The sequence below is a fragment of the Oncorhynchus mykiss genome, chromosome 1 (genome assembly GCF_057628025.1).
Source record: "Oncorhynchus mykiss isolate SJ-2025 chromosome 1, ASM5762802v1, whole genome shotgun sequence".
Taxonomy (NCBI): Eukaryota; Metazoa; Chordata; class Actinopteri; order Salmoniformes; family Salmonidae; genus Oncorhynchus; species Oncorhynchus mykiss.
In genome coordinates this window covers 33,868,028-33,895,998 of record NC_143022.1, presented here as the reverse complement: position 1 = coordinate 33,895,998, position 27,971 = coordinate 33,868,028, and the positions used below count along the sequence as shown (strand labels likewise).

At 44.4% G+C, this 27,971-nt stretch overlaps 3 protein-coding genes and 1 long non-coding RNA gene across 9 annotated transcripts in view; 2 read left to right on the top strand and 2 right to left on the bottom strand.

The window, feature by feature from the left end:
• Positions 1–27,971, bottom strand: part of tmem253 (transmembrane protein 253) — a 224,515-nt gene that overhangs the window by 20,817 nt on the left and 175,727 nt on the right. The gene's annotated exons all lie outside the window — the stretch shown is intronic.
• LOC110521397 (uncharacterized) lies at positions 881–7,308 on the top strand. Of its 2 annotated transcripts, none has more exons than XM_021598930.3 (2): positions 881–1,162; positions 5,760–7,308. In XM_021598930.3, the coding sequence occupies exon 2, from the start codon at positions 5,767–5,769 to the stop codon at positions 6,538–6,540; it is 774 nt and encodes a 257-aa protein (XP_021454605.2). In that variant the 5' UTR covers positions 881–1,162; positions 5,760–5,766; the 3' UTR covers positions 6,541–7,308. The 2 variants fall into 2 exon arrangements, with proteins under 2 accessions (XP_021454605.2, XP_021454611.2); XM_021598936.3 differs by lacking the exon at positions 881–1,162 and adding an exon at positions 1,286–1,467.
• On the bottom strand, positions 11,756–20,938 carry terb1 (telomere repeat binding bouquet formation protein 1). 4 transcript variants are annotated; one of them, XM_036975775.2, is made up of 22 exons: positions 20,109–20,938; positions 19,891–20,001; positions 19,646–19,774; positions 19,437–19,568; positions 19,104–19,164; positions 18,814–18,932; positions 18,491–18,619; positions 17,852–18,004; positions 17,261–17,392; positions 17,025–17,150; positions 16,763–16,905; positions 16,206–16,571; positions 15,368–15,858; positions 15,157–15,227; positions 14,934–15,029; positions 14,635–14,841; positions 14,480–14,536; positions 14,202–14,324; positions 14,029–14,070; positions 12,809–12,888; positions 12,323–12,465; positions 11,756–12,187 (listed from the first exon to the last, which is right to left on the bottom strand). In XM_036975775.2, the coding sequence occupies exons 1-21, from the start codon at positions 20,143–20,145 to the stop codon at positions 12,352–12,354; spliced, it is 2,919 nt and encodes a 972-aa protein (XP_036831670.1). In that variant the 5' UTR covers positions 20,146–20,938; the 3' UTR covers positions 11,756–12,187; positions 12,323–12,351. The 4 variants fall into 4 exon arrangements, 2 of the variants coding, with proteins under 2 accessions (XP_036831670.1, XP_036831665.1); XM_036975770.2 differs by having other exon boundaries at positions 14,480–14,563; positions 20,109–20,936; XR_005051470.2 differs by lacking the exon at positions 12,809–12,888 and having other exon boundaries at positions 14,480–14,563; positions 20,109–20,936.
• LOC149985477 (uncharacterized) lies at positions 15,128–21,351 on the top strand. Of its 2 annotated transcripts, none has more exons than XR_016494664.1 (2): positions 15,128–15,260; positions 15,400–21,351. It is a non-coding gene; the product is annotated as an uncharacterized LOC149985477 (long non-coding RNA). The 2 variants fall into 2 exon arrangements; XR_016494665.1 differs by having other exon boundaries at positions 15,129–15,260; positions 15,389–21,351.

Genomic DNA, 27,971 nt, shown 5'->3' with positions numbered 1-27,971 from the left:
TATTTATAACAACAAATTTGTCACAGCTGTTGAAAGGAGAGGACCAAGGTGCAGCGTGGTAAGCGTACATTTTCTTTTAATCAAAAACTGCACTGCACTGCACTGCACTGCACTGCACTGCACTGCACTGCACTGCACTGCACTGCACTGCACTGCACTGCACTGCACTGCACTGCACTGCAAAACATAGTCAACTTCCCACAAAGAAAGGAGGGAAAGAGCTACCTAAGTATGGTTCCCAATCAGAGACAACGATAGACAGCTGTCCCTGATTGAGAACCATAGCAGGCCAAAAACATAGAAACACTAAATCATAGAAAACAAAACATAGAATGCCCACCCCAAATCACACCCTGACCAAACCAAATAGAGACATTAAAAGGCTCTCTACCGTCAGGGCGTGACAAAATTAAATCCCTTTAGACAACTTCCTGGACAAAACGTTTCACTTTAATAGTGAAGGTGTAAACTTTGTAGTAGAAAACCTAAACAGTATATTTGACCTCTCAGCTTCCCTTTAAAATCTAAACATTTCAAGCAGACAGCCTAAGAAAATGAACAACAATGACACATTTTTTCTTGTTTATTTCACTTTTGTTTATTATCTATTTCACTTGCTATGGCAATGTAAACATATGTTTCCCATGCCAATAAAGCCCCTTAAATTGAAAAATTGAGAGAGACAAACATCCCAGTAATAGTGCCCACTCCATCACATTCATTAGGAGGAGGTTGTCTATTTGAGAGAAAAAACATGTGTAGTTGTTACAATACTTTCATAATGCATCCTTCCAACAGCTCCCTGAAGAAATCACTGATCTCAAATGATTGGCCAGGTGAAAGGAAAGATTCCACTTTATAGCTTTCATACATCCAGACCAGTGGACCATTCAAGAAGGAGAGGAAGTGGGGATGAAATAAGGAAGGAAGGATGGAGGGAAGGAAGGATACATTTATCTGTTGGAACATGGTCACAGTCTCCGGGCGTACGAGCGACAGTGGGCGCGCGCACAAATACACACATCCCAGACAACACGCACTAAACCTCTGTCCAAACTTTCCTCCCCTTCAGTCTGTGCGTGCCTCGCCAAGTCGTGAGAGCGCAAGAAGAACTTTCCGCTCTCTAGCACGGCTAAATTCACGTTTTAATTCCGCTACCAAGGTTAGTAAATATCTTCTCTACACTGCACTCTATAATGACGAAAAGTCATTGTATTTATGTATTTTTTTTGTTATTTTTAGATTAGCCTGCTGTTTTATGTTAGTGTGCTTTTCACTCGAGGCTGTTTCAGCTTGTTCAGCAATCGGCGACCCCGCCTACCTCATCAGCTCTCTTTTGTTCTTTCTCCGTTCAATTTCATCTCCTGAACACAAGGTCCGCTCATTCCCCGTTTATTAATGCTAATTTGTATGAATATGCGCAGCTGTGGAGGTCTCAGTGCGGTGTTCGGGTTACTTTGGTGATGGGTGAGTTTAGAGGGCTGTCTGTGTGTAGACGATGTCGGACTGGGACCCATTTTTGTGCTGCCTAGTAAACAGCAGCTGGAGGAACGTGTGGTTTGGGTGGTAATTAGCTTAATGAGATTCCCTAAGAAACATTCGTCATCAATAACTGATTAATTTAAGTGGCTTTTGTGCATGTTCAGTTTGACGAATATTTAACCATTTAAACCCCAAATCTTACTGCGCGCATTACTTGAGACAATCAATTTCACTGTTTGCGCATTTGTCGTGCACTGTATTTGGAGCGCAACACAAGTGTGTGAATCTCTTGTTTCTTCGTAGTGCGTAGTTTGACTCCAACGCGTTTTCGAGGATTGTTTTAAATCGTCGCATGCACCGGCGGTGCCCATGGACATGTAGCCTACATACCACGCACGTGCGCTTGTAGCTCGGGGGACGGGGACGGGGGACGAACGGGACACTCACTATACGCTCCATAGAGCGGACACGTGATCCTGCACGGGATGGAACATAATGTTCCAATGCATCGAGGTCAATAGTGCCTCTTAACCTGTGTAGCACAACTTGGTTGGTGAAATTCCCCTAAGTATGATCCCAATATTTAACCATAGTAGTTTACCATTTTTGTCTCTGCAGAATTGCACCAACCATTTGCAGAATAGTGAAGTTGTTTGAAGTAAATGCACGTTGGTAATTTGTGAAGGGATTGGATAGGTTAAAGCTAGAATCCTTAATTGAAATAATAATAATAATTTATTTATTTCACCTTTATTTAACCAGGTAGGCAAGTTGAGAACAAGTTCTCATTTACAATTGCGACCTGGAATAATAATGGTCACCCCACCTGTATTTTGGTACAAACCTTAGGGATGGGCCTGGAGAAATGAAACCACTCTCAAATTCACAGAATGGGCTGGGTATGTAAGGACTGATGACCATCCATGATATCAAAATGAGTTTTAACCATGTTTTTAGGCTATACAGTGTTTGTTTACAAACATTGAAGTAAAACAAGCTTGTGTTTTGGGTTCTGATGGTGTATGACAGTTGAACTAACCTCACGAGGCATTTATAAGTTGTTATTTAAGAATCAGTGGGTGGGGGTGTGTGTGTGTGTATGTATGTATATATATATATATCTCTATCTCGATCTCGATCTCTATCTCTATCTCGATCTCGATCTCTCTCATTCATTTTATAAGTCCAAAAATGCATGTAGAAACAAAGGATTCCACTACTCAGAAGTTCAGTGACATGGACAGCTCACACTAATTATACCACATACAATAGAATGATAATGCAACTGCCAGTGGTGTAAATAATTCTGATGTGGTTGTCACATTACTGGTTCATCAGGGACAAGTCTCACCATGGTTCGATGATTATAAGCCAGCTCGAAATCCACAGTTTATTGTTGGTGACAGAGCAGAAAAACCACTTTGAGAAGTAGACTAAATGCTGTATCTCCTCCCACCCCTGACAGCATAAGACAAGTTGATTCAGATATTACACTCTACACCGTCTCCTCACTGGTGTAGCTTGTGGCGATGAGAGCGGTGTTCATCAGTTGGTAACTGTTAGTGTTTAAATACTGGAGAGTTGAGACCAAATCACAGACGCTGGACAGAGTGGATTTCAGTTGTAACAAAAGACAGTTTTAATGAGTCAAAGATATCTTGTCCCGCAGTTTTACGTGCACGGATCTAATTCATATAACTCGGCAAGGAGTCAGGTGAAAAAGAGACCTTATACAAAGGTTACATTCATTTTTATACATAGAATAAAGTAGGTGGAGTCTTGTCGTTTCGGTCTTCTGACTGGTCGGAGGGTTGGAGGCGGGCCTTGCTCTAGCCAGAGCGGGCCCCATTTTTGCACAGCAAAAGTCCTTTGCTCTTGGGACTGGCCAGTAGAGGGGGATGAGATGTGTGTTTATACAAGGAGATATTTGTGTCTGGAAATCTGATACCAGAGAGCAGAGGGGGTCGTGAAAGAAGAGAACAGAGGGGGTCAGTCTTATGGCTGGATGTATGTGTTCTTGCGATGGAATGTCTTTGTTTATATGAGCTATGTGTATGAATATTTATATAACATAACCAAACACTTATTTCCACTAGGGATGCACAATATATCGGTGAACATTTCGAAATCGGCCAATATTAGCTAAAAGTGCCGAAGTGAAAACCCAACGTCAAAGCTGACGTGCATACCTAATATAATGTAGGTACATGCCGTAATGACATTTTGCGCTACACGTGCAAGACCACATTCTTAACCTAGCCCACAATGTCTGCTGTGGGGATCGAGCAGTCAACAAGTTGAGTTGTCATTTGAAAGAGTAAGAACATTTCAGCGAGACAACTCAAAAGGCGAAATCCATTAAAGCCAAGATAATGGGATTCAATGCCCTTGACAATCAACTGTTCTCTGTCGTGGGTTCGCGGACTGGTCGGGCACCGGTACACACTACCAAGTGCGTTAATTTTCAGATGTTGCCCTACCGGAATTACTTAGTAATAGCGTCACTGCTATTAGCTTCAAGACATGCATACTATGGAACACAGTTTGGGTCTTTGCATTTCAAAAAAGATACAGTAGCACTGTCAAAGCTTTTTTTTTTAAAGTCTGAAAACACCAGCCACAAACGATGTGTTTGCCATACCGCATTGGTAATAAAGCATCATTTGTTCGACCGCAACTTCCACTAGAAACTGTAGTCAATTTCATTATTCGTAGCAATGCTTTAGGAATCCTTGTGAGTAAGTATTAGCTAGGTTGCCACTTGTTGTTCGCCTATTGAAATTGAACTTCAGTTAATGACAAATAACTATCCCGCTACTTAACCCTGTTGCCCAAAGCTAACGTTATAAGCAGCCAGCTAGCTTCATCTGGCCAGTGAGGCTCGACCGGACTTGGTTGTGTTGTGAAGCTAGCCACAATAAGGATTAGGCACAATAGTGGAATTTGCGGTTTGCATTCAACATAAAAGTATGTAATTGACAGTGATGCAAATTAAAACAAATACTTTTATTTTGAAGGCTAACCGCAATGTCCACTATTGTGGCTTGCTTCACATAGATGGGTCCGACCAACATTAATCAAATAAAAACTCTTTATAAATTAAGGTTATTTTAGATAACACCTAGCGAGCTAACTATATAGCTAATTAATAGCTACTGAAACAGATTGTCGTTTTGGTATGTTTTTGCGGAAGAACATTGTTTGCATCCATGGGCTAGCTAGATTTTATTTAGGACCAGTACTGTAGGTACTGAACTACCAGCATCATCGCATACGTATCGTTGTGACATGAAATAAGTGATGGTGTAATCAATGTAATAACTACGTTAAATTATGAACGCGTTAAATTATGTGGCGTGCAGTCATATTCATGTCCAGACACGTCAATGTTTTCAACTTGTCATACTATTCTTTTTTGACACGCAGTGACCCAAACGGCGTTCCGTACGCAGAGACCCAAACGGCGTTCCGTACGCAGAGACCCAAACGGCGTTCCGTACGCAGAGACCCAAACGGCGTTCCGTACGCAGAGACCCAAACGGCGTTCCGTAGCAAAGAAATGGCACAGCAAGGAAGTGAAAGAAATAGGTTTTGATTATGCTTTACTGGTACGGGGGACATGTGTTGTAAATGCCAACAAAAAACTTTTTGGTGACGCCTGATATGCAGTGCCTTAGACTGCTGCGTCCATGTGTGTTAATTATTTAACTGTACTAGAATGCTTAAGACTGTTACAATTTTAAATATCGGTATCAGGTTTTTTTTTTTTTAAAGGAAAATATCGGTATTGACCAAAAATGTAATATCGGTGCATCACTAATTTCCACAGTTAGTTTACTTGCTCTCACTGATGCCTATGATTTATGGCGTACTAAGTCAATAAGCACATCCAAACTGGGAACTGGTGCTGGGAAAATCAAACAAGGCACAAGGTCAGGGAAAAGTCCAGCACACACAACCTAATAGCTGTGAATGAAAGGTGAATGTATTTTATCCATTGTTGAGTTCATTAGCTCATGTGCTAGTCCGTGTCCAAGACGACAAACTAAATATAATTCTTTAAATTACTGATTCACCAGACCTGTTAAACCTGTAACATACATGTAAATGGACAGGTATACAGCCACCCTTAAGAAGCAGGACTTTGTCCCAGTTTATCTCGGTGCAAAGTTTGGGTGTGCAAATGGCCTTTTCCCCCTCTCCTGATCTGCTCGCTGTCGGGCCCTCTCCTCATGGTTGAGGTGTCTCTCTCACTCTGCCGGTCTCATTGTCTCCAGGTGCACCATGGGAAACAAGATCAGCAGAAGACGGGACACTGCACCAGCCGAGCAGAAGGCTGCAGAGGAGGCAATCGACACGCAGGAAGCTGTGGTGGAGGCAGTAGCTGATGCGCCAGTGGTGGTTGCAGAGGCGACTGAACCAGTAGTCGAATCAGTGCCAGCACTGGTACAGGAGGCTGAGCCAGAGCCCCCCAAGCAGCCAGAGACGGAGCCCTCATTGGAGGAGCTGGTGAGCGTCCCACTAGTAGCCCCAGCACCGCCTGAACCCGAGCCCCTGGTGTCAGTCAGCAAACCAGTGCCAGTCGTCCCGGAGCCAAAGCCAGTCGTCCCGGAGCCAAAGCCAGTCGTCCCGGAGCCAAAGCCAGTCGTCCCGGAGCCAAAGCCAGTCGTCCCGGAGCCAAAGCCAGTCGTCCCGGAGCCAAAGCCAGTCGTCATAGAACAGGAGGCTGTCCCAGAGCCAAACCTCTCCCAGGAGTTCCTCCTACAGCCAGTCATTCCAGAGCCCTTCCCCTCCCCCGCCCCTCTTCTGGACCTGGGTGTCCCTGAGCTGACCCCTAAGCCCCTCGATGCTCCCCCCTCCCACAGATCTGCCCCAGACCAGCCCACAGACCTGGGGGGTGCAGAATGCTATGACGACAAAGTAAAGGCTGCCTGGAATTCTGTCTCCGTCCCAGAAGAGTCCAAAGAAACCCCGGAGAAGCCAGCAACCATGGCGGAGAAGCTTCTGTGTGATGTCATGGGCAGCGAGCTGAGCAAAGCGGATTCTTCAACCACTTAGACCTGACGGCCGATGACATCATGGTCAATGATGTCATAGCAGACGACATTCCGGAAGGTGACGTGTCCACTGAGCTGATATGGGCGGAGAAAATAAAAATAAAAACTAGAAGAAAAAAATGGACAATGACGTTCTAAAAAAGGCAGACGCAGCAGAAAAAAAATTTATAAAAAAAGAGTACAACTTTGATCTGAGAAGGCTAAAGGGAAAACTAAGACCGTGAAGTAGCAATCAGATAATCTGAGACCTGGGATGTATTCCCTAGGAACCAAACAGAACCAAGCGTACGCAAACGGAATTAAACTGGGTGGGACCTACCTGAATTTGTCCAATAGAAATTCTAGTTTCTGTTGCGAAACATTTTGGAATAATGATTAGACCCCAGGTAATAGACATGCCTTTCTTTCTGAGTGTAGGTTGACTAAAGGGATTTGGTGATGGGTGGCCAGGGCAGAAGTGTACCCATCATCGCCCTCTGAGCCATATAGACATAACACTGCATAGTAGAACACTTACAGTAACTATGTGGTAACTATGTATGACAAGACGTTTGCCTTGGTGTGTACGCCTGATGAATTGTAACAACGTTTGAAATCGGCCTACATTCTATGATGTACATTCATGCTTGGACTCTCTCAATCCTTCCTCTTTAACTCTGAAACGGAGGTGACCTTATTATATTTTCTTGGTGGTGAGAAGTGGTTTGAAGGAATGTATTAAAGGTGATGGTCTGGTTGTGAAAATAAAATAAGATTGTTCCACCTTGAAGATGATTCTTTGTTTTCGTTCTTTTCTAATGTGGTTTTTAATCTTTAAAGAGGCTGAGGGCTGCAAGTGCATTGTTTCCAAGACTGACGTTTTCTATTAAGGCTGTTTTCAGAGGTTTATGTGCTGCCACTAATGCTGCAGCGATATGGCTCAGCATAACCAAGAAGATCAGCAAATAAAGATTACCTTAGTGAGTCAATTTCAATCCCTAAACATCAATACAGAGATCAGCAAATCAATAGGTGAATTAATTCTCTACATAATGACAGACCATCAGTTGTGGGCTACATTACATTTTTAACTGAACACTTGCATTTAGATGAATGAGCACTTGAGCAGTGCATCAAGTTCCTTCTATGCTCCAGTACACTCTTTCACTATGCAAAAAAACATTTCTGCCCCAGAAACAACTAGATAGTGGTTTTGCTTGAATAGAGCCCTTGGTTGTTCATAACCATTTCCTTATGGCTCATGTCCCTGTAGGTATGTAGGAGGGGACTACTGCAAGCATAGAACTAGAATTGTTGGAACAAACATGTTTAGTAAAGCAACACTAGGACAGTCTGGGCGTGGTTTGAGTGGAGAGGGAAAATGTGCTGTTGGCAGAGGTTTGGAACTCTCTTATTGGTCTAACTAATTTACTGCTTGGATATATCATCGTGGAAGGCCAAAACTCGCTCCCACTTAACAGGCTGAAATTTCAGGTGGACTTTACAAATCGCTCTTACACTAAAAGGGCATTGTCACAATTTCACAGTATTATTCTAACCTCCATAGTGTGGAAATATATGAAACACAGGAAAATCACTTTTTTACTGCCCTGGGCCTTTAAGATCCATGGCCAATACAGCATGTGGGAAGCATGAATGTGTTTCTGTGCTCATAGAACCCCTCTTGCCCCTCCTGCTCATCCTGATCACTGCTCAGGGAGTTCCCACTCTCCCTCAACACACACTGTCATTCCAACCCACATACACACATACATGCTGCGGAAGCACGTTCACATACATGCGCGTACACATACAGTGCAAAACATGTGTGCACATAGAGGAAGACCGAGCGCTCTCACAGAGTGAATTGGCGGTTGAATGTGGGAGTGGAGAGGGAAGGAGCGAGGAAAGGGGTGATAGAGAAAGGGGGGTGGGAGAAAAAGGAAGACACAGGGAATGGAGAGGGAAGGACGAAGGTTGGGAGAAGAGGGAGTGAGGGGGGGGAAGGGGGTTTCAGGGGTCTAAGTCAGTGGTCTCCAGTGTGACTGTGCTAGAGTGCAGCATGGGAAACTTTTCTACCCCCCCCCCCCCACTCTGAGAAACAACTCTTCCACCATGGATGTATTCAGTGGGTTGAAATGTTCAGAATGTTTCAGATGCAATATTGTATAAGTTGATTTACTACATGCTCCTCCCAGTGCTTCTATACAATAGTCATTCGATGACCACGCTAGAAAGGTCAAAGGTGTCAAAACTGATGAGCATGTAGTACATCGGCTGCTTGTTCTGCCGTTAAGGTTTGAGTTTACTGTTCAAATTGTAGTTCAAATGTGCTATACTTCTGTCCTGTCTAGTTTGGCCACATACTGACATACCAGTCCCCTTACTCATAAACCTCAGGGAGGATGTAGTATTACTGATGGAAATGTATAGTGTAGGGGCCTCCCGAGTGGCGCAGCGGTCTAAGGCACTGCATCGCAGAGCTTGAGGCATCACTACAGACCCGGGTTTGATCCCAGGCAGTGTCACCACCACCCATAGGGCCAGCGTTGTCCGGGTAAGGGGAGGTTCTGGCCAGGAGGGGCTTTACTTGGCTTGTCAAGCATTAACGACTCCTTGTGGCAGGCCGGGCACCTGCAGGCTGACTGCAGTCATCAGTTGAGTGGTATTTCCTCCAACACATTGGTGAAGCTGGTTTCCAGGTTTAGCAGGCGGGTGTTAAGAAGCGCAGTTTGGCGGGTCATGTTTCGGAGGACGCTTGACTTGAACTTGGCCTGTCCCGAGTCCGTTGAGGAGTTGCAGCAATAAGACAAGATTGAAATTGGGGAGATGCATGACTTGACCTTGGTCTGTCCCGAGTCTGTTGAGGAGTTGCAGCAATAAGACAAGATTGAAATTGGGGAGATGCATGACTTGACCTTGGTCTGTCCCGAGTCTGTTGGGGAGTTGCAGTAATAAGACAAGATTGAAATTGGGGAGATGCATGACTTGGCCTTGGTCTGTCCCGAGTCTGTTGGGGAGTTGCAGTGATAAGACAAGATTGAAATTGGGGAGAAAAAAATAAGACATGTATAGTGTAGAACCAATATAATTGTTTTTAATGTAGAATCCAGAATCTGGTCAGCTCTATTCACAGTTTACTCACTGAATACACCCCACATCGCTCCCCCAGTCTCTCCCTTATGACAGTGCAGACTAGGTCAGTGAGGGTATTTTGGTATTTTATTGGATCCCCATAAGCTATTGCGAAAGCAGGAGCTATTCTTCCTGGGGTCGACTCAAAACATGAAATATTACAGAACATTAATAAACAAGAACAGCTCAAGGACAGAACTTGTGGCCACACACACACTCCCATTGGTCAGTTTTGTGTTTCATCCATGATGATTAAGGATAGGATCTGGAGAGGGTAACATCATCATAGATCTGATCCTAGATCTGCCAGACATAGCAACAGTCAGACCAGCAGCCTGTTCTTCTCCAAATGTGATTCCTATCATTCCACAGGCTCTGAACTCAATAAACAACACTTCATATATCCACTCGAGATGTGGTCACCATTAGGGGATGGGCTACTGGCCTATTTTAATAGGAAGACATAGTGAAAGCAGCTAGTCATATGTAGGTTCATGATGTAGTCTGACTGGTGGTCGCTATTATCACTTCATTATTCGTTTTCTGAAGTAAAAAAACTAATCAGGGATTCCTGATTATCAGAAATCATAATATAAGCTAATTTAAATCATAATTGTCAAACATTTGAGTTTATAAAACCTCTGATATAACACAGGAGTATTGAACAGAAGTTTGACTCAACAGGTTCTTCTCACTAGCGATCAGAACCAACGTCCAATTGCTGGTAAAACTCCATGTAAGAAAAGTATGAGCTCCTGGAGTTGTTTTTACTCTGCACTTTCACATACCTTTTCTTCTCCCATTCAGTCTCCTATGTTTCATGCATGTTTAAACCACACTCACACACCCAAAGTCCTGGATTGCATAAAATTGTCTCCAACTCTAATATCTATACTGAACAAAAATATAAACGTTAAACGTTGGTCCCATGTTTCATGAGCTGAAATAGAAGATCCCAGAAATGTTCATATGCACAAAAATCTTATTTCTATCAAATGTTGTGCACTAACTTGTTTACATCCCTGATAGTGAGCATTCCTTTTTTGCCTAGATAATCCATCCACCTGACAGGTATGACATATCAAGAAGCTGATTAAACAGCATGCTCATTACACAGGTGCACCTTGTGCTCGGGACAATAAAATGCCACTAAAATGTGCAGTTTTCTCACACAACACAATGATACAGTTGTCTCAAGTTGAGGGAGTATGCAAATGGCATGCTGACTGCAGGAATGTTTGTCCACCAGAGCTGTTGTCAGAGAATTGAATGTTAATTTCTCTACCATAAGCAACCTCCAACTTCATTTTAGAGAATGTGGCAGTACGCCCAACCGTCCTCACAACCGCAGACCATGCTTAACCACACCAGCCCAGAACCTCCACATCCGGCTTCTTCACCTGCGGGATGATCTGAGACGAGCCACCCGGACAGCTGGGTTTGCACAAGCGAAGAATTTCTGCACTAACTGTCAGAAACAGTCTCAGGGAAGCTCATCAACATGCTCGTCGTCCCCACCAGGGTCTTGACCGGACTGCATTTCGGCAGTCTTAACCAACTTCAGTGGGCAAATGATCATCTTCAATAACCACTGGCACTCTGAAGTGTGCGCTTGACGGATGAATCAGTTTCAACTATACTGGATAGATGGCAGACAGCGTGTATGGTGTCGTGTGGGCGAGCGGTTTGCTGATATCATTGTGAACAGTGCCCCATGATGGCGGTTTGGTTATGGTATGGCCAGGCATAAGCTACGGACAATTGCATTTTATCGATGGCAATTTGAATGCACAGAGACAGTGACGAGATCTTTAGGCCCATTATTGTGACATTCATCCACAGCCATCAGCTTATGTTTCAGCATGATGGTGATGGATCTGCACACAATTGCTAGAAGTTGAAAATGTCCAAGTTCTTCCATGGCTTGCATACCCAGACATGGTCACCCATTGAGCATGTTTGGGATGCTCTGGATTTACATTACGACAGCATGTTCCAGTTCACGCCAATATCCAGCAACTTCGCATAGCCATTGAAGGAGCAGGACAACATTCTACAATCAACAGCCTGATCCACTCTATTCAAAGATGTGTTGTGCTGCATATAGGACCTCCCTTCTGTTTAATGCAATAGAAACAACTTCAGGAGATGACAAGTGAACCACCGTCTCAGTCTCAAGACATACATGAACAGTGAACAAAATTATGAAAAATGTCGAGTTACATTAATCATTTCCATTTTTCTATTCCAAATAATATTCAACTACTTCACATAGGCACCAGATCAGATCGGTCATTAATCCTCAATGAGTATTAAATTAACGCATTTCAAATAGATCTTCATGTAGTTTACTTACAGTAGTACAAAATAGAAGTTAACAATTTCAAACTGGGGATTAAATGTAAGTACTTCAAAACTATTACTCAATATTAAATTAGAGTATTTCAAATATATTACTGTGATGTACAATAGACAAATCAGTGTGTTCTTCTCAGATCTCAGGGAGAGGTTGAATCCATACCCTGGAATTTAGCCTGTGGGAGAGAAAGAGAAAATGAGAGGGAACAAGACAGAACGGGACAGAGAGACAGCAGGCTCAGTCGAATACTCACCAACTGAAATTGAAGTCAATGACAAACATTTGTAAAACCATTGTTGATGCCTGTTACCTGCAGGTGTTTGTATGTCTTGGCCAGATCTACATTGGTGCGCCCCGGCTGGAAGGGATAGGACCACAGGATGGTGTTCCAGGATAGACCAAACCTCGACACAGGTAACGCTCCTCGTCACGGCTGAATTTCCTCCTCTCCCTCTGTAGATGAAGAGAGGGAGGGAGAGAAAAAGAAAGAGGGCAGGGCTTAAATTGGAAAGACTGAATGTACGAGAATGCAGAGAACAGAAAGAGACAGGAAGAGGACATGAGACAAAACACAAATCAGTCATCATCCTCCTTTCCTTGGTTTTGCGACAGACAAACTTCCCTACTGAACAGGGAAGGAGCCACCATCACACAAACACATACTGGCATAGTTGTCTGCTGTCACATTGCCTGGTAACTAGAACACTAGCCATCCTATACAGTCCATCCACTATAGATTAACCTCCATTCAACACACACTTCTACAGAGACAGAGCTGGTCTCTCTCTCTCCTTACAGTCAGAGAGGGTTTTCCCATGAACAGAGTCTCCTGCTGATCATCAATGGCACCATCTTCCTCATGATCTGTTCTCCTGTCTGTGTGTGTCAACGAGAGAGAGAACATTATTCTGTGTGTGTGTGTGTGTGTGTGTGTCAGTCATAGAGAAAGAGAGTGAGAGACAGAAAGCAAAGAACTGATGTCACGCCTCATTGAGAGCAGAGACCAACAGTTGTCAGAGCGTATTGAACTAAACACAGACAATCTCTCCCTCTCTTCTCCATTGGAGTGACATTACGTCACTCGTCACACCTAATACAGCTGCCTGCAACCAGAACAATAGTACACAAGGGAGAGATTCAATGGCCAGAGAGGGAGAGAGACTGAGCAAGAGAGAGGGGCAGAGAAAGAACAGAGAAAAGCGATAAAGACAAAGAGGGCAGGGGGGTAGAGACTCTAGAGCCCACGAGAGGGCGACAGACAGAGAAAGAGAATGTAGTATTTCAAACAAAAAAAAGTGGATGACGAGGAAGCATGTGTTCAAAAAGAGAGGGCAAGAGTAAATCTAAATGAAGAGTGAAACACAAAAGACTAGAAGTGGACACTGCTACATGACATTGGGGAGGGGGGGGGCCTTGACAGCGCTATAACAGAGTTTAAACTAGCTAGCGTCGTACAGCTGTAGAGCTCAGTAACAGAGTGATGACTACTGTAGCTAGGAGCTAGTGTTGAACAACTAAGGCCGCTCTGGCCTGTGAGAACATTGGCAGTGGTTCAACATTCCTCTGTGCTGCCAGGAATATACTGGACACCAGGAATCTCACGAGAAACACACACAACCACAAATGCGCACACACACAGGCATTCAAGTCGCATATTGGTTATAACCTCAAAGCAGCCCGTCACCACCGTCGTCTAACTTATCCCATAACTATCCAATCTCCAACACCCATTTCAAATTTAGCCCAAATCTCAGCCTCTTTCTAACCCCATTCTGTATCCGAGCACAAGACTGACCCTAACCTCTGACCCCTTGCCATGATCGAGTGAGATACCCCCAATCATACCAGTGTAATTGTTGCACAACACCATAATGCATGATTATATAACCCTGACAGCTAGCAGGCATGATCAGAACAACTTCCAGAAGTAATATTTAAACACACACACTTCCATCCAAAAAGAAATCGAAACAAAACATACAGGATCACATTTCAACAAAAGCTTAATTTCCTTACCTTCAGAGGGCCGAGCCTTCTTCAAGGGAGTGAGACTAACATCTGTGTGTGTGAGTGAGTGAGAGAGAGAGGACATATTAGAAGCAATAAGGCTATCTCATTATGAGCCGGGTTAAATGAAGGCTAAAGTGCCAATGTGCTGCAGTGTGTTAAGTTGTCTGAACATCCTGTACCTCCTCTCTCCTGCCCCCTGCTGGTCACAGAGGAGACGCTCCTCATAAGACCACCTCTACGCACAGGAGTCAGGGTGATATCTCCATATGGACTACGCTTCTTTAGAGGGGTGAGACTCACATCTGACAGAGATGGGGGGGGAAGAGAGAGATGGGGGGGGGGGGGGGGGGGGGGCAGAGAGGGAGGAGAAAGAGCGCGATAGAGAATGATATAATAGGTTGTCGTTTTCCAACCCAAAGACAGAGGATAGAACTTTTGGTGAGATGGTGAATCTTACGGTTGTGGTCATTTCTGTGTTGTCCTCTGTGGGTTGAGAAGCTCTTCAGCAGGGTTCCTTTATGGATAGGAGTTAGACTGGCATCTGTTACAACAGGACACACATCACGTCAGATTGCGTCAGATCGTGTGTGTTCAGCACTTCAGAATTCTTACCTCTGCAGTTATCCGGGACGCTCTGCATCCCTCCCTCTCTCTGCTTGGTCGTGTGTGCGTCTCTCCTCCTGCATATTTCTCGGAGGCACTTTGTGTAGCTGTGTGTGGCCTGCTGCAGCACCATGTGCAGGTCACAGCTGTGAGGACAGAACCTCTGGAGGAGAGGGAATGACCGGCTGGTCACCTCACTGAACCGCAACCCACAGCCTGGGGAGATGGAAACAGCTGGGTTAACAAACAAACACACACTATACTGTATACACACACACACACAATACTGTATACATACTCACACACACCTGAGCACCTATAGGTGGGTTTATATGTGGTGACTGGAGTCTCCATTATTTTACGGATCTCACTGTCCAGCAGCTCAGAACACACAGAGAGGACATCTAAGAGAGGCAAGAACTATATTACTGTTGGGATTTGGTAAGAGACTGTTCAACTTTATTTCAGAACTGTAGATAAAGCGATAAACACAGTTTTGCATTGTCACTTTATCCCATTGACATGTAGTACCTTCATTGTCCAACAGTTTCTTCTGCCTGCCCAAACCTGACTTGCCTGGAGCTGGGCACTTGAACACTTGGCTAAACCCCGAACCACGAGGGAGAGAAAAACAGGTATATACAGAATTCCACTTCATTTCTTACATAACATTAAGATGAAACACTTCACTAGAATCATGTTTCAATAAATATAGCATTTGCATATTATGCAGTGTACTGACCTGTGTGTGTGTGTCTGGGAGTGTCCCTCTAGTGGCCTGGAGGAAGAGGAGGTGACCAGTGTTCCCGTCCCCAGACATACAGAACACCTCTCATCCTCTCCACCACTGGGCTGCCCCGCGACACCAGCTGTACCAAGTCCAGCATGGCCCGTGGCTGACACAGTCTGCCGTCTCCTCCCAGGGTGCTCGTCTCGGCGGTTCTCGGTCTGTGTGGTTTTGTCTTTCTCTGCCAGTGTGTTCGTGTAGAGAGGATAAGTGTTTCTCATAGCTGCCGAGCCCCTGTCCCTTTTCTTCTCTCTTTGTGTGTTTCCAAGTGTGTGCAGCGTGGTGCATCTTTCCTGTGCTGCCGGTGTGTTTCTGTGTGCTGCCCTGTCGCTCTCCCTCTCTTGATGTGTGAGAGAGTGTGTGCGGGTCCTCTTCTCTCGCTCTCTGCTGCTGCGGCTGTGTTTCTGCGGCTCCTCACTGGCTTGGAATACCAGTCTCCTTACACGCTAGTGGTCAAAACAACCACAACTTTTGACAGCATATCATACGACATGGTGGAGCTACAATATTGCTTGTTATACCTATCCAATCCTTTCAGGTGAACATGAAGTGCCTAGAGCAGACCTGGGCAACTCCAGCCCTCAGGGGCCTGATTGGTTACACTCCCAGCATTTTTAACTGAAGATCATGATTAGTTGATTATTGGAGTCAGGTGTGTTAGCTGGGGCAAAAGCGTGACACCAATCAGGCCCCCGAGGACTGGAATTGTCCAGGCCTGGCCTAGAGGGTAGGGGCCAAGGGTCTGTACAGACAATTGTGTGGGGACTGGACTGGAACCTAGTTAGACCCTCACCGTTAGGTCATGCCCTCTGTTTGTGGGTTGATTCTCCTCTCTCTGGTCTCGCTTCACTCGCTCTCCATCTCTACCCACCCTCGCTAAGACAGGAAGGACAGGGGTCTCTCTCTCGCCATCCATTGCCCTCTCCTCTCCTTTCTCTCCTCCCCTTCCATATCTTCTCTGTTGGCCCCTCCGCTCTACTCCTCTCCAACTTTCCTCACACCTTTTATCTCCTCCTCTCCTCTCCTGGTATGGTAAGGAGATGTGGTGGGGGGTTGGGGGGAGGGGTATGGGTGAGAGTAGCTCCTTCCTCCCCAATCCTGTAGGGTTCTGTTGGTCTGGAGGGTTCGGTGTGTCCTCCTCCCACTCTTCCTCAGCTCCCTGGGCAACAACCCCAACACCACACACACAAGATAAGAGGAAGACTTGTGTGTCTATATAAAAGCTTGGGGTTTGAGGAGTGTGCATGTGGATGAGGGACTGAGTGTATTTGCCTGTGTGTAGGGGAGAAGACTGATGTTTGTAGTGCCTTTGTAAAGATTGCTGTGTGTGTGTGTGTGTATTTAGTACACCTGAGCCTGTTGTCTCTCCAGCTGGTTGATCCTGTGCAGCATGTCTCGTGCTGACCTCCAGTATCCCTCCATGTCCACAGGGGGCTCCAGCTCCCCATTCTGACCCAGGGACACCCCCTGGACTGCACCACGCAGAGACACAGCTGGGAAGAGAGAAGGATGATAGGAGAGTGCTTTGGACATCAAATGGCTAGACTCACTTTAACAGACTCGCGGACCTTTGAACAGGTCTTTGTGTGTGTGTGTGTGTGTGTACACTCACTAGCCTGTTTGCAGGTCTGCAGTATGAACGTAGCAGCCTTCCTGAGCTCTTCGCTGGTAGACTCAGTCAGTAGAGTGATGATGAGGGACAGACCTCCACACTGTAACAACTGAGACTGGTGCTCCTCTGGAGGGGGGGGGGGTTAAATACTCTAGTAGTTATTCCAGTTATTACTGTGCGGTTATCATTGATGTAATATGGTCATTATTTGTTTCCAATTAAGCTGTGCTAGTTACCAGAGGCCTCAGTGCAGTGTCCCAGGGTGAGTATGATAATTAGCCTGCCTTGGGGATCCAGGATGGGGCTGGACAGCAGGGAGATGAGGGGGGGAACCAAACCATAACCTGCCAGACCTGACACCAACACAGCTACGCACAGAGGAGAGAATGGACTGGTTACCTGAGGAGCGCTGGTTTACATGGCTGTATGAGAGTGAATGAGTTCTATACAAGTGCCTAGGCCTATAGCAGGGATAGGCAACAGGCCAAAATCTTCCTGTGAGCAATTTATTTTTTGCCCCCCCAAAGTTTCTAGTAAAAACAAATATTTGTTGTGTGTTTTTGGCAACACAAAGTCTGTAAAATCATCAGGAATTCAGCAAAAAATGATTTAGGATATATGTGATTGTGTCTCAATGTGATCAAGGTATGAAAACTGTTATTTTCAAATACCATCTCCTTTTGGGTTTAGTTGTGGTCAATTTTCAGTATACAAATTCTTATGTTCCAGCTCCCCGACCCTCCGCTCTGACAAAAATCATCCCGCCGATGAATCTAGTTGCCAAGGGGGTAGGGGTTGATTTGCGATTCAGGGAGTGATTCACTCACGGTTGTCAGTGATGCAGGCTGACACGGTTTTGGTCATGATGACAGACAGCTGACAGGCCAATGGGCTGTGGGAGGCATCAGAGGCAAAGTGAATCAGCGTTTGGGTCAGAGTTCCGAGCCCGCCAACTCTGGAAAAACTCTCCTGAGCACAATCTGATAGAGAGAGAGGGATCCAGAGGGAGAGATAGATAGTGAGACACAGAGAAAGGAGTGAAATACAAGATAATGGGAGTTCAATAGATAAACCAAAACTGTTCTCTACACTGTAGTATCTACAGACTAAAAGCATCCATCCATGACACGAGAGAGAGACCTTCATCTGAACAGTTAGTGAAACGTTGTCTAAATCAAAACACTCCAAGATACTGTAACCTCTACAGACTGAAGGTCTGCATCAATCCTTCACATCTTTGTCAGGCCATCATGGAAATAGAACCAACAACACTACACTTATAAAACTAGTCGGATTACAATTACAAATCATCCATTGCAAGAGCAACCTAGATATTCTGTGTGTGACAGACAACTTAAGCAAATCTTTGAAAAAGGCTAACCGGCCATTTTAAATCACAAGATATAGATACATATGTAAGTAACAGACTCCAAACAGTGTCAGTGCATCATCCCGGTCTTACTCACGGTTGTTGGCGACCGTCATGGCTATGAAGGAGCAGATGGGCTGAACCATCTCTGCCTGGGGGTGAGAGAGCTGCTGCAGCCAGGACTTGACCAGGGGGAAGGCTGACACACAGATACGCTGGCTCTCCTCTAGGGAAAGAAAGGGTTAAGACATGAGACAAAAATAGTTTTCTTCCTTCGATTTCCCTTCTGTTCCATCTCTCTAAAACATTAACCTACTGCAAGATACACACATGCATGCGTAACCACAGTTGTTTATTTTATGTTCAGCTGCATAGAACACTGTACAAGGACACAAACATACACACAGACACAGGTGTTACCATTCTGGGGGTTGTTGACACAGCCACAGAGAGCACTGGACACAGAGGTCCAGAGTTGGAACAGCTGAGTGATGTTCGCAGGTTTCACTGTGGCCTTGCCAGAGAGAGGGAAACTAGTCCTGCGGAGAGAAAAATCAATCAACCTGAACTGGAATTGGTGTTGTCCTATATAGTTTCAGTGCTATTTGTATCTACTGCTCACCTCGACCATTCAGGTCTTCTGTAAAAGTAAATTAGTTCTCCATTTGGAAACTTCTGCCTGAAAACCAGTGGTGCTATTCAGTGTTTACCTGAACAAGTCTAGCAGGATGTCCAGACAGCCAGAGGTCTGAGCGAAAATCTGTCCAGACCCTAAAGCAGCACACACAATCACATTTAATGTGTAATATACAGTGATTTCACATAAACATCCCAAAGTGCCTTACAGTAACGTGGCCTAGACCCCAAAGATCAAGCAGTAGCACAGTGGCAAGGAAAAACTTCATGGAAGGAAGTAACCTTGAGAGGCACCAGACAGGGGAGCCCAAGAAGGGGCGGTCCATCCTCTGGCTGTACCAGCTAAACACATGCCTGTCATGACAATCACTCCCTGTCCAAAATCAATTCTCAACTGCAGCGCTTACTGTTGTTGGCGACGAGGACAGAGATCAGGTAGACAGCTACTCTCCTCTGGGTCAGTGGGCTGTCCTGCTGCATCAGACCATCTGTCAGATCACTGAACAGCTCCCTCCTACACAAGGCCTGCTTACAGTACACTACACACACAGCCTGTTTACAATTCACATACAGCATCAGATAACCTGCTTAAAGTACACTACCAGTACACACACACCATTAGCCTCTGCCAGCGTTCCCAGTATGAAGAGAGAGGTCTCCCTGACCTCTGCGTGAGCACTAGATTTGGAGAGGTTGTACACAAACACCACCCCTCCAATCTCTCTGAAGAAGTTCACATTCTCCTCTGAGAAAGAGAGAGAGAAAATCAGTGCCATTGCATAACTGTTAGATTTATAGACAAATTGACAAATATATCTTTAGGGGATTTGCTGTGTGTGTGTGTGTGTGTGTGTGTGTGACCTCTCTGTTGACAGATAGAATAGATGGTAAGAAGAGCTTGTTTCTGTGAATCAGGACATCTCATCTGGTACTTCAGACACTCCAGCAACAAACTCAGATCTGTCTTCGTGGCTGTAAAGTAAAAATAAACTCATGGAGATACAGACAAAACCAACAAATAAACCGTCAAGTACTGTAGTGTAACTTATAGAAGTCCATCAACTACGACCAACACTCACCATTATGTTTGCTTACGCTGGAAACATCCTTTTCCATCTTCAATGGATATGCTTCGTGAAATAAGGACGCTAGCTAGCTAGAACAGATGTTCCAAAGATATGAATCTGTGCAGTTGCCGTAACAGCTAGCATGAAAGCAGTCAGATTGCCGGCGTTGTCACACTGCGAACTCTCCTCATGAGCGACCGCACTGAAATCACTTAACGTTAGCTAGCTAGCTACTTGCCAATTCATAATTTCACTACATTAATTACAATTCAAAAGTATACTCTTTTACATTGTCATTTGTCCTTTGCTGGACTCTAAACAGATGTTAAGGTGCTGCTGTGTTGCTGGATGGTTAAAATGACAATGGATGGAAGTTGATTATAAATTGCCGCTACGATGCCATCGTTTCTGATTGGCCACAGTAAAGGGATGCTTGATTTGTAGGGGAAGGCGGAACGAAGCAAGGTAGTTAATTAGCTAACAACGCCCGCGTTAAAACCGAGTCAATGGTTAAACATGAGCTAAATACCACACAGATACGAAGGCAGTTTGAGACGTGGCACCGTTTTCTGCGAGAGGAATAGGTAGGATTCGAGCGCTGAGGGGAGAAGCGGGAGACATGAGTCGAGCGGTTACGGGGAGGACGAACAGAGTGATGCCGGCATCTGTCAACTAAGCTAGGAATAGGGTTGTCACTAGTTATCACAGTCACAAAGTTATAAATCCCGCCTTTTATACAATTTATCTTTGGGTATTCCGGATGGAAATTGAGAAGTTTTTTTTTTATTGTTCCCGGAAATGGAATGGAATCTAGCGACTTTTTCTGGTGTTAATGGAGATTCTGACGTGAAAGCACGTGTCCCTGGAGCAGTGTTGCCAACTTAGCGACTTATCGCTATATTTAGCGAGCATTCAGACCCCTCTAGCGACACATTTTCAAAAAAGCGACTGGCGACAAATCTAGCGACTTTTTCTGGTGCTTTTGTAGACTGACGTGAAAGCACGTATTGTTCTTAATCTTCTCAACTTGCAGCGGGTGCTGCCGTGGGTCTCGTCCCAAAACACTCACAGGCGGCCCAGTCGTCGCGCTGCAGTCAGAGCAGGAGATCTTCATCCCTCCTCGTCCAGACTGCAAATTAATCGCACATGCGGGAAGCCGCTGGCTGATCCCGCCCTGGTCTACATTCAGGGCGTGATGTAAATGTAAAATGTTCTTTGTATATTTGTCTAAATAAATCACTGCATTTGACTCACACAGCCTGTCACTTACTCACCTTGTCCACTGTGTGTGTGCCTCTCTGACATAAGCTAAACGTCTAGCTGGCTAGCTCATCATGTCTCAGTCTAAACTGTACAGTCCTGGCCAAAAGTTTTGAGGATGACACAAATATTAATTTTCACAAAGTCTACTGCCTCAGTTTGTATGATGGCAATTTGCATATACTCCAGAATGTTATGAAGAGTGATCAGATGAATTAATTGCAAAGTCCCTCTTTGTCATGCAAATTAACTTAATCCCCCCAAAAAACATTTCCACTGCATTTCAGCCCTGCCACAAAAGGACCAGCTGACATGTCAGTGATTCTCTCATTATCACAGGTGTGAGTGTTGACCAGGACAAGGCTGGAGATCACCGCTGATTGAGTTCGAATAACAGACTGGAAGCTTCAAAAGGAGGGTGGTGCTTGGAATCATTGTTCTTCCTCTGTCAACCATGGTTACCTGCAAGGAAACATGTGCCGTCATCATTGCTTTGCACAAAAAGGGCTTCACAGGCAGGGATATTGCTTCCAGTAAGATTGCACCTAAAACAACCATTTATCGGATCATCAAGAACTTCAAGGAGAGCGGTTCAATTGTTGTGAAGAAGGCTTCAGGGCGCCCAAGAAAGTCCAGCAAGCTCCTGGACCGTCTCCTAAAGTTGATTCAGCTGCGGGATCGGGGCACTATCAGTGCAGAGCTTGCTCAGAAATGGCAGCAGGCAGGTGTGAGTGCATCTGCACGCACAGTGAGGCAAAGACGTTTGGAGGATGGCCTGGTGTCAAGAAGGGCAGCAAAGAAGCCCCTTCTCTCCAGGAAAAACATCAGGGACAGGCTGATATTCTGCAAAAGGTACAGGGATTGGACTGCTGAGGACTGGGGTAAAGTCACTTTCTCTGATGAATCCCCTTTCCGATTGTTTGGGGCATACGGATAAAAGCTTGTCCGGAGAAGAGAAGGTGAGCGCTACCATCAGCCTTGTGTCATGCCAACAGTAAAGCATCCTGAGACCATTCATGTGTGGGGTTGCTTCTCAGCCAAGGTAGTGGGCTCACTCACAATTTTGCCTAAGAACACAGCCATGAATAAATAATTGTACCAACACATCCTCCGAGAGCAACTTCTCCCAAGCATCCAGGAACAGTTTGGTGACGAACAATGCCTTTTCCATCATGATGGAGCACCTTGCCATAAGGCAAAAGTGATAACTAAGTGGCTCGGGGAACAAAACATAGATATTTTGGGTCCATGGCCAGGAAACTCCCCGGACCTTAATCCCATTGAGAACTTGTGGTCAATCCTCAAGAAGAGAGTGGACCAACAATACAATACAAACAAAAATCCACAAATTCTGACAAACTCCAAGCATTGATTATGCAAGAATGGGCTGCCATCAGTCAGGATGTGGCCCAGAAGTTAATTGACAGCATGCCAGGAAAGATTGCAGAGGTCTTGAAAAAGAAGGGTCAACACTGCAAATATTGACTTCGCATCAACTTCATGTAATTGTTAGTAAAAGCATTTGACACTTATGAAATGCTTGTAATTATACTTCAGTATTCCATAGTAACATCTGACAAAAATATCTAAAGACACTGAAGCAGCAAACTTTGTGGAAATTAATATTCGTGTCATTCTCAAAACTTTTGGCCACGACTGTACACTCAAAAATACAGAAAGGAGTGGGAATCAAATCCTGAATTCAAAGCCTGGTTGAAGCCATTTATTGGAGATGGTACACGGGCATACTGCCTGCATTGTAAGGCTGATTTCTACGCCAAACTTAGTGATGTAAAAAAACACATGACAACTCAAAAACATACTCAAAAGGCAAAGCCTTATAACAGTTCCACCCAAAACAAGCTGCCATTTATAGTTTAAAAAATTGACTCTGCAAAAAAGGCTGAGGCCACCATGGCATGGCATTAACTATCGCTGAACACTGTTCCATGCTGGCATGTGATCACATTGGAGAAGCATGTAGAGCTTCTTTCTCCGACTCCACTGCTGCTACCTACTTCAAAGTGCACGGAAATTATTAATGGTGTTCTAGCACCATACTTTCTGAAAAAGTTGGTTGCAGATATGGGTGACCAGCGTTTCAGCCTCCTTCTCGATGAGTCCACGGATGTAAGTGTTTCTAAGTACCTAGGGGTTGTGATAACGTACTTTAGTGACACCAAGCAGACAATTGTGTCATCATTTCTAGGGCTTGTTGAGTTGGAGGGAGGAGATTCCAAATCTATAGCCTGTGCTGTTGTGGCTTTCCTCGAGAAGTGTTGTCTTAAAAACTCCTGGGAATAAGGACTGACAATGCCTCTGTTATGACGGGGATTAACAATGGGGTCCATAAAGTGCTGAAGGAGGAGTATGGCTTCAAATATCTGGTTCTTATTCGCTGTGTGTGCCACTCTCTGCAGCTTGCTGTAAGTAATGCTTCCAAATACACCATCCCCGTAGTGTGGAGTACTTGGTACGAGATACTTATAACTGGTTTTCAGTGTCTCCAAAGCGCAGGGAGGCCTACAAGGCCATATATGAGACCATCAACTGTGTGGGGAAACCTTTACAGATAACCAAGGTGTGTGCCACATGTTGGCTCTCTATTGAACCCGCGGTTTCACACATTTGGACCAGTGGGGGGAGCTTAGGCTGCATTTCGCAGTCACCAAGTCCAGTGAACACTGCTACATGGCTGAGGTTTTATACTCCATGTACAGTGATCTTCAAAACATATTGTATCTGACTTTTATGAAGTCAGTTCTGGGTGAGGTACAGTTGGCCATCAAAGTTTTTAAGGGAGAGCAAGTAGATCTTCTTAAGCTACTTGACAGTTTGGTTAGCCTGATCAAGTCTGTGAGCAGCAGGGTGCTGAATCCACTGGCAAATGTTGATGTTCTCAAAGGGCCAATAGATGGATACATCAGTCCCAAACCATACCTTGGTTACCTTTTTGAGTCAAAGGCAGCTGAGCTCCACCTTGCGCCTGAGGATGAAAACAATGTCTGAAAGGGGTGTGTAGCCTTCACCATCTCCCTCACTAATGAGTTGAGGGTGAGACTGCTGGACACATCGAAGAATTGCAGTACATGTCAGTTTTCAATGTGGAGGAAACTCTAAAGCACAATAAGAGCCTTGGAGAAATATAAAAAATAGCCAAGCTCCTTGGCTACTCACCTGCAGAGATAGGCAAGATTGTCCAGCAATGGCGTTCCACCCATCTTGGTAAATGGAATGAGACAAAAAACACACTGGGCTTCTGGAGTGAGATTTGGAAGTTCAGGGATGCAGCTGATATCAACCCGTTTCAAGAACCTGCCATGGCTGCTGTGTCTGTGTTGTCCTCGCCACACTTGAATGCTGAAGTCGAGAGAGTATACAGCCAGATGAGTGTGTAAAAAGCAACCTTAGAAATCGGATGTTCTTGCAGACCCTTAACTCCATTCTGTACATTCAATATGGGACTGAAGGTGTCTGGTGAGGCTTGCTATGAGCACCAGCTGCCTGATAATGTTTTTCAACTTTTTGGCACATCAGCTGCTTACTCATTTAAGTCAGCTCCCTTTACCAAAATGACGATGACCCACTCTTTCTGTGAGCCAGCACATCTTGTGTGTGTGGAGGGGGTTCTGAAAATTAAAAAAAATAACCGAATTAGGGCCAGACTAGTTACCATAATTTTCTCACATTGCAATTGACAGTTGTTTCTATTGTTTCTTTTGGGTCCATTTAGATTGTTCATTTAGAGTGTATACAAAAACATGTAAAAAAATGTTATGGTTAAAAATGTTCATGTTTTACTTGTTGTGGACCATAAGGTTAAAAACCAAACCAAATTAAGAAAATTGAACTAAAAAACAAAAATCAATCAAATAAAAAATCAAATAAAAGAGACACCGCCAGTGTCTCTTTTGGGTCACTTTTGCAGGTCCCAAGCCTGGATAAAGGAGGAGGGTTGGAATTGTGACATGAAAAAAAACAAGAATCGACAGAAGAAAGTTCATTTGTAGTTCTAAACATATTAGGGTGTTTTTTACTCACTTTTTGTCTCTCCCACAATGTTATTCCTCTCTCCTACAGCATCCATCACAATTACATGCACATGGCTAATTATGCAAATTAGGTGATGATGTAATTTAGTGACTTTTAGGACAGCCAATAGCTACTTTACTTATTGAGGAGTTGGCAACACTGCCCTGGAGAAGGCGGGAAGGAGATGGCGGTCAGGCGTAGTGCAGTATTATCATGAGGAGACGTATACGTTGAAAACAGAGGAGGAATGGAGGGATATGGAGCGGGAGAGAAGGTATAAGAGAGAGGGAAGAAGGTCTAAGAGAGAGAGGGAAGAAGAGGGTGAGCTTGAGTCAGATAAGAATGGTTGAAAAAAGGGAGATGGTTTGTTAAAGAAGAAGGGAAGAAAGTGAAGGGAAGAAAGTGTAAGCAGAGGGAGGTAAAGACAGGAGGAGAAATGGAAGTGAATGAGGGTGAAGTATGCACCGAGGATCAGGATAAAGAAGAGTCTGTGACAGTAGGAGCGAGGTTTATGGAAAAAGGGGACTCCATTTGTGGTTTCACAGTGGGTGAAAAAAGAGTTGGGTCATGTGGAATCAGTGAGGGTAACCAGAAGTGGTCTAGTGATAATTGTTTGTGTTTCTGTTGGGCAGAGTAAGAATGCGCTCGAAGTAAAACTAATGGGGGCAAAAAAAGTTAATTGTTTCATTCTCAAGAAAAGTGATAACTGGGGTAGCAGTAGATATAAAAGTTGACTAGCTGAGGGCAAAGATTCCCGGTGTATGTGATGCTCGTCAATTGATGCGACGCAGACAGGTTGGAGAGAGTCGGGAATCAGAAGAGTCATTGTCTGTTCTTTTGAGTTTGGAAGTTGAGTCTTTGCCTGACACAGTGAAGTTAGAATATATAAGTTATCCTGTACGAGCGTATGTGCCGAATACATTACGATGTTACAGGTGTCAAGCTTATGGGCATGTGGCAGCAGTGTGTAGGAGGGAGGGTCCAAGGTGTGAGAAATGTGCAGAAGGGCATGAGACAAAGGGATGTTTAGAATTGAGGAAAGTAGTGGAATGTGTTAATTGTAGGGGTGCCCATGGGGCTGGGGATCAGAAATGTCTGGTGCGAGAGAGGCAGGTTGAGGTTTCCAGGGTTAGAGTAGAGCAGAAGTTGCCATATGCTGAGGCAGTGAAGAAAGTAGAGGAAGATGGGTTAAGGGGGAGGAGTAGTAGAGATGTACCATTACAGAGGGATAGGCCAAAAAGTGAAATAAGTTTCAGTAAGATTGGATTTTTTGCATTTATACCAATGCTTATCAATTGTACTGCAGGGATGGATCGGAAGTCTCAGAAAAGTGAGGTTGTGGTGGTATTTGGGTGTTCAAGACTTGACATCAGAAGAGTTACAGGGTGTGTTAAGTGGTGATGTCCCATCCTTTCAGGATGATGGCATGAGGTAGGAATAAATACATTTAATTAGTGGAGTAGGATGGTGTTAAATTCTGTATATCATTTTGAAAATAGTGAGTGTAGTGTTAGATGGTAAGGTATTTATTTAGTACATTTTTATTATTTTTTCAAGCAAAGTATAAGGGAGTTGTACTCCAGTCTAGTAGGTGTTGGTAATGCAACAAATTGGATGCCAACCGCTGTTAAACCTCATAGAAGATGAAGAAGACAATTTATCTTTTGAAAATGTGATTTTCACACTGCTAACCTTATGTCTAACCCTTACCATTAATTATGATCAAAAATCCCATTTTTGTTGTCATTCACTTTTACAATAAACAATGATGACTTTGTGGTTATAGTAACTAGTGGAAATCTAGGATCAGGGAGGTGGAAGTTGGATAATGATGCTGCATTCCTCCATACTATGCTTTCCTGTAAAACTTCAGGACCACGAAGGAGAGAGTCGGGGAGAAACTATAAGGACACAGCTGACGCTCAGATCGACTAGCAAAAACCTAACGCTAACCATTACCTTAACCTAACCTCGTCGCGAACCAGGCCCGACAACATTGTGATTTTGGAGGTATGGCAACACGAGACTACCCAAACCCTAACCTAATTTTGATACATTCTGAAATGAAATCGTTTGGGCGTCAGGCTTCTGTGTCCTTATAGCCTTTTCCTCAGGACCCCGAGTTGCTCTCAGGTACGCGGTTTGAGACCGGGGCTAAATTAGTTTTATACTGGATATGTGGTTCTCTCGCCATAGCTATTGTATTGAACCAAGCATTCCATGACTATGAAAATTATATATTCTGAATCAGGTGAGGATGGGAGATGCATCCAGCTACAGCCTGTGGCTAAAACTAACATGCTGCTCTAGAGGAGACCAAAACATAGCTGCCCCCTGTAAAACTAGAATAGTCCCAGTAAGCAAAATTACATTGAAAAGATGTCTAAAATACATATTTTCCAGACATTGAAGTTTAGTTCAATTTAGGTTTTGAATTAAAGTTGAAAATAAGTATTTTCGGGTGTTTAAAATACGTATATTTCCAATGTTGAAAAGGCATTTTTGGTTTGGATTTGGCTTGACTCCTATCACATCGCTTCAAGAGAAATGCACAATTGACAGAAACAACCTCATTTGTTGCAT

Bases quoted from the DNA above. Each gene is read 5' to 3' on its own strand.
- LOC110521397 (XM_021598930.3), top strand. From the start codon at position 5,767: ATGGGAAACAAGATCAGCAGAAGACGGGACACTGCACCAGCCGAGCAG.
- terb1 (XM_036975770.2), bottom strand. From the start codon at position 20,145: ATGGAAAAGGATGTTTCCAGCGTAAGCAAACATAATG. The intron at 20,002-20,108 runs GTGAGTGTTGGT...TTTACTTTACAG, and splicing joins CAGCGTAAGCAAACATAATG to CCACGAAGACAGATCTGAGT. The intron at 18,620-18,813 runs GTAACACCTGTG...TTCTTTCCCTAG, and splicing joins TGTCAACAACCCCCAGAATG to AGGAGAGCCAGCGTATCTGT.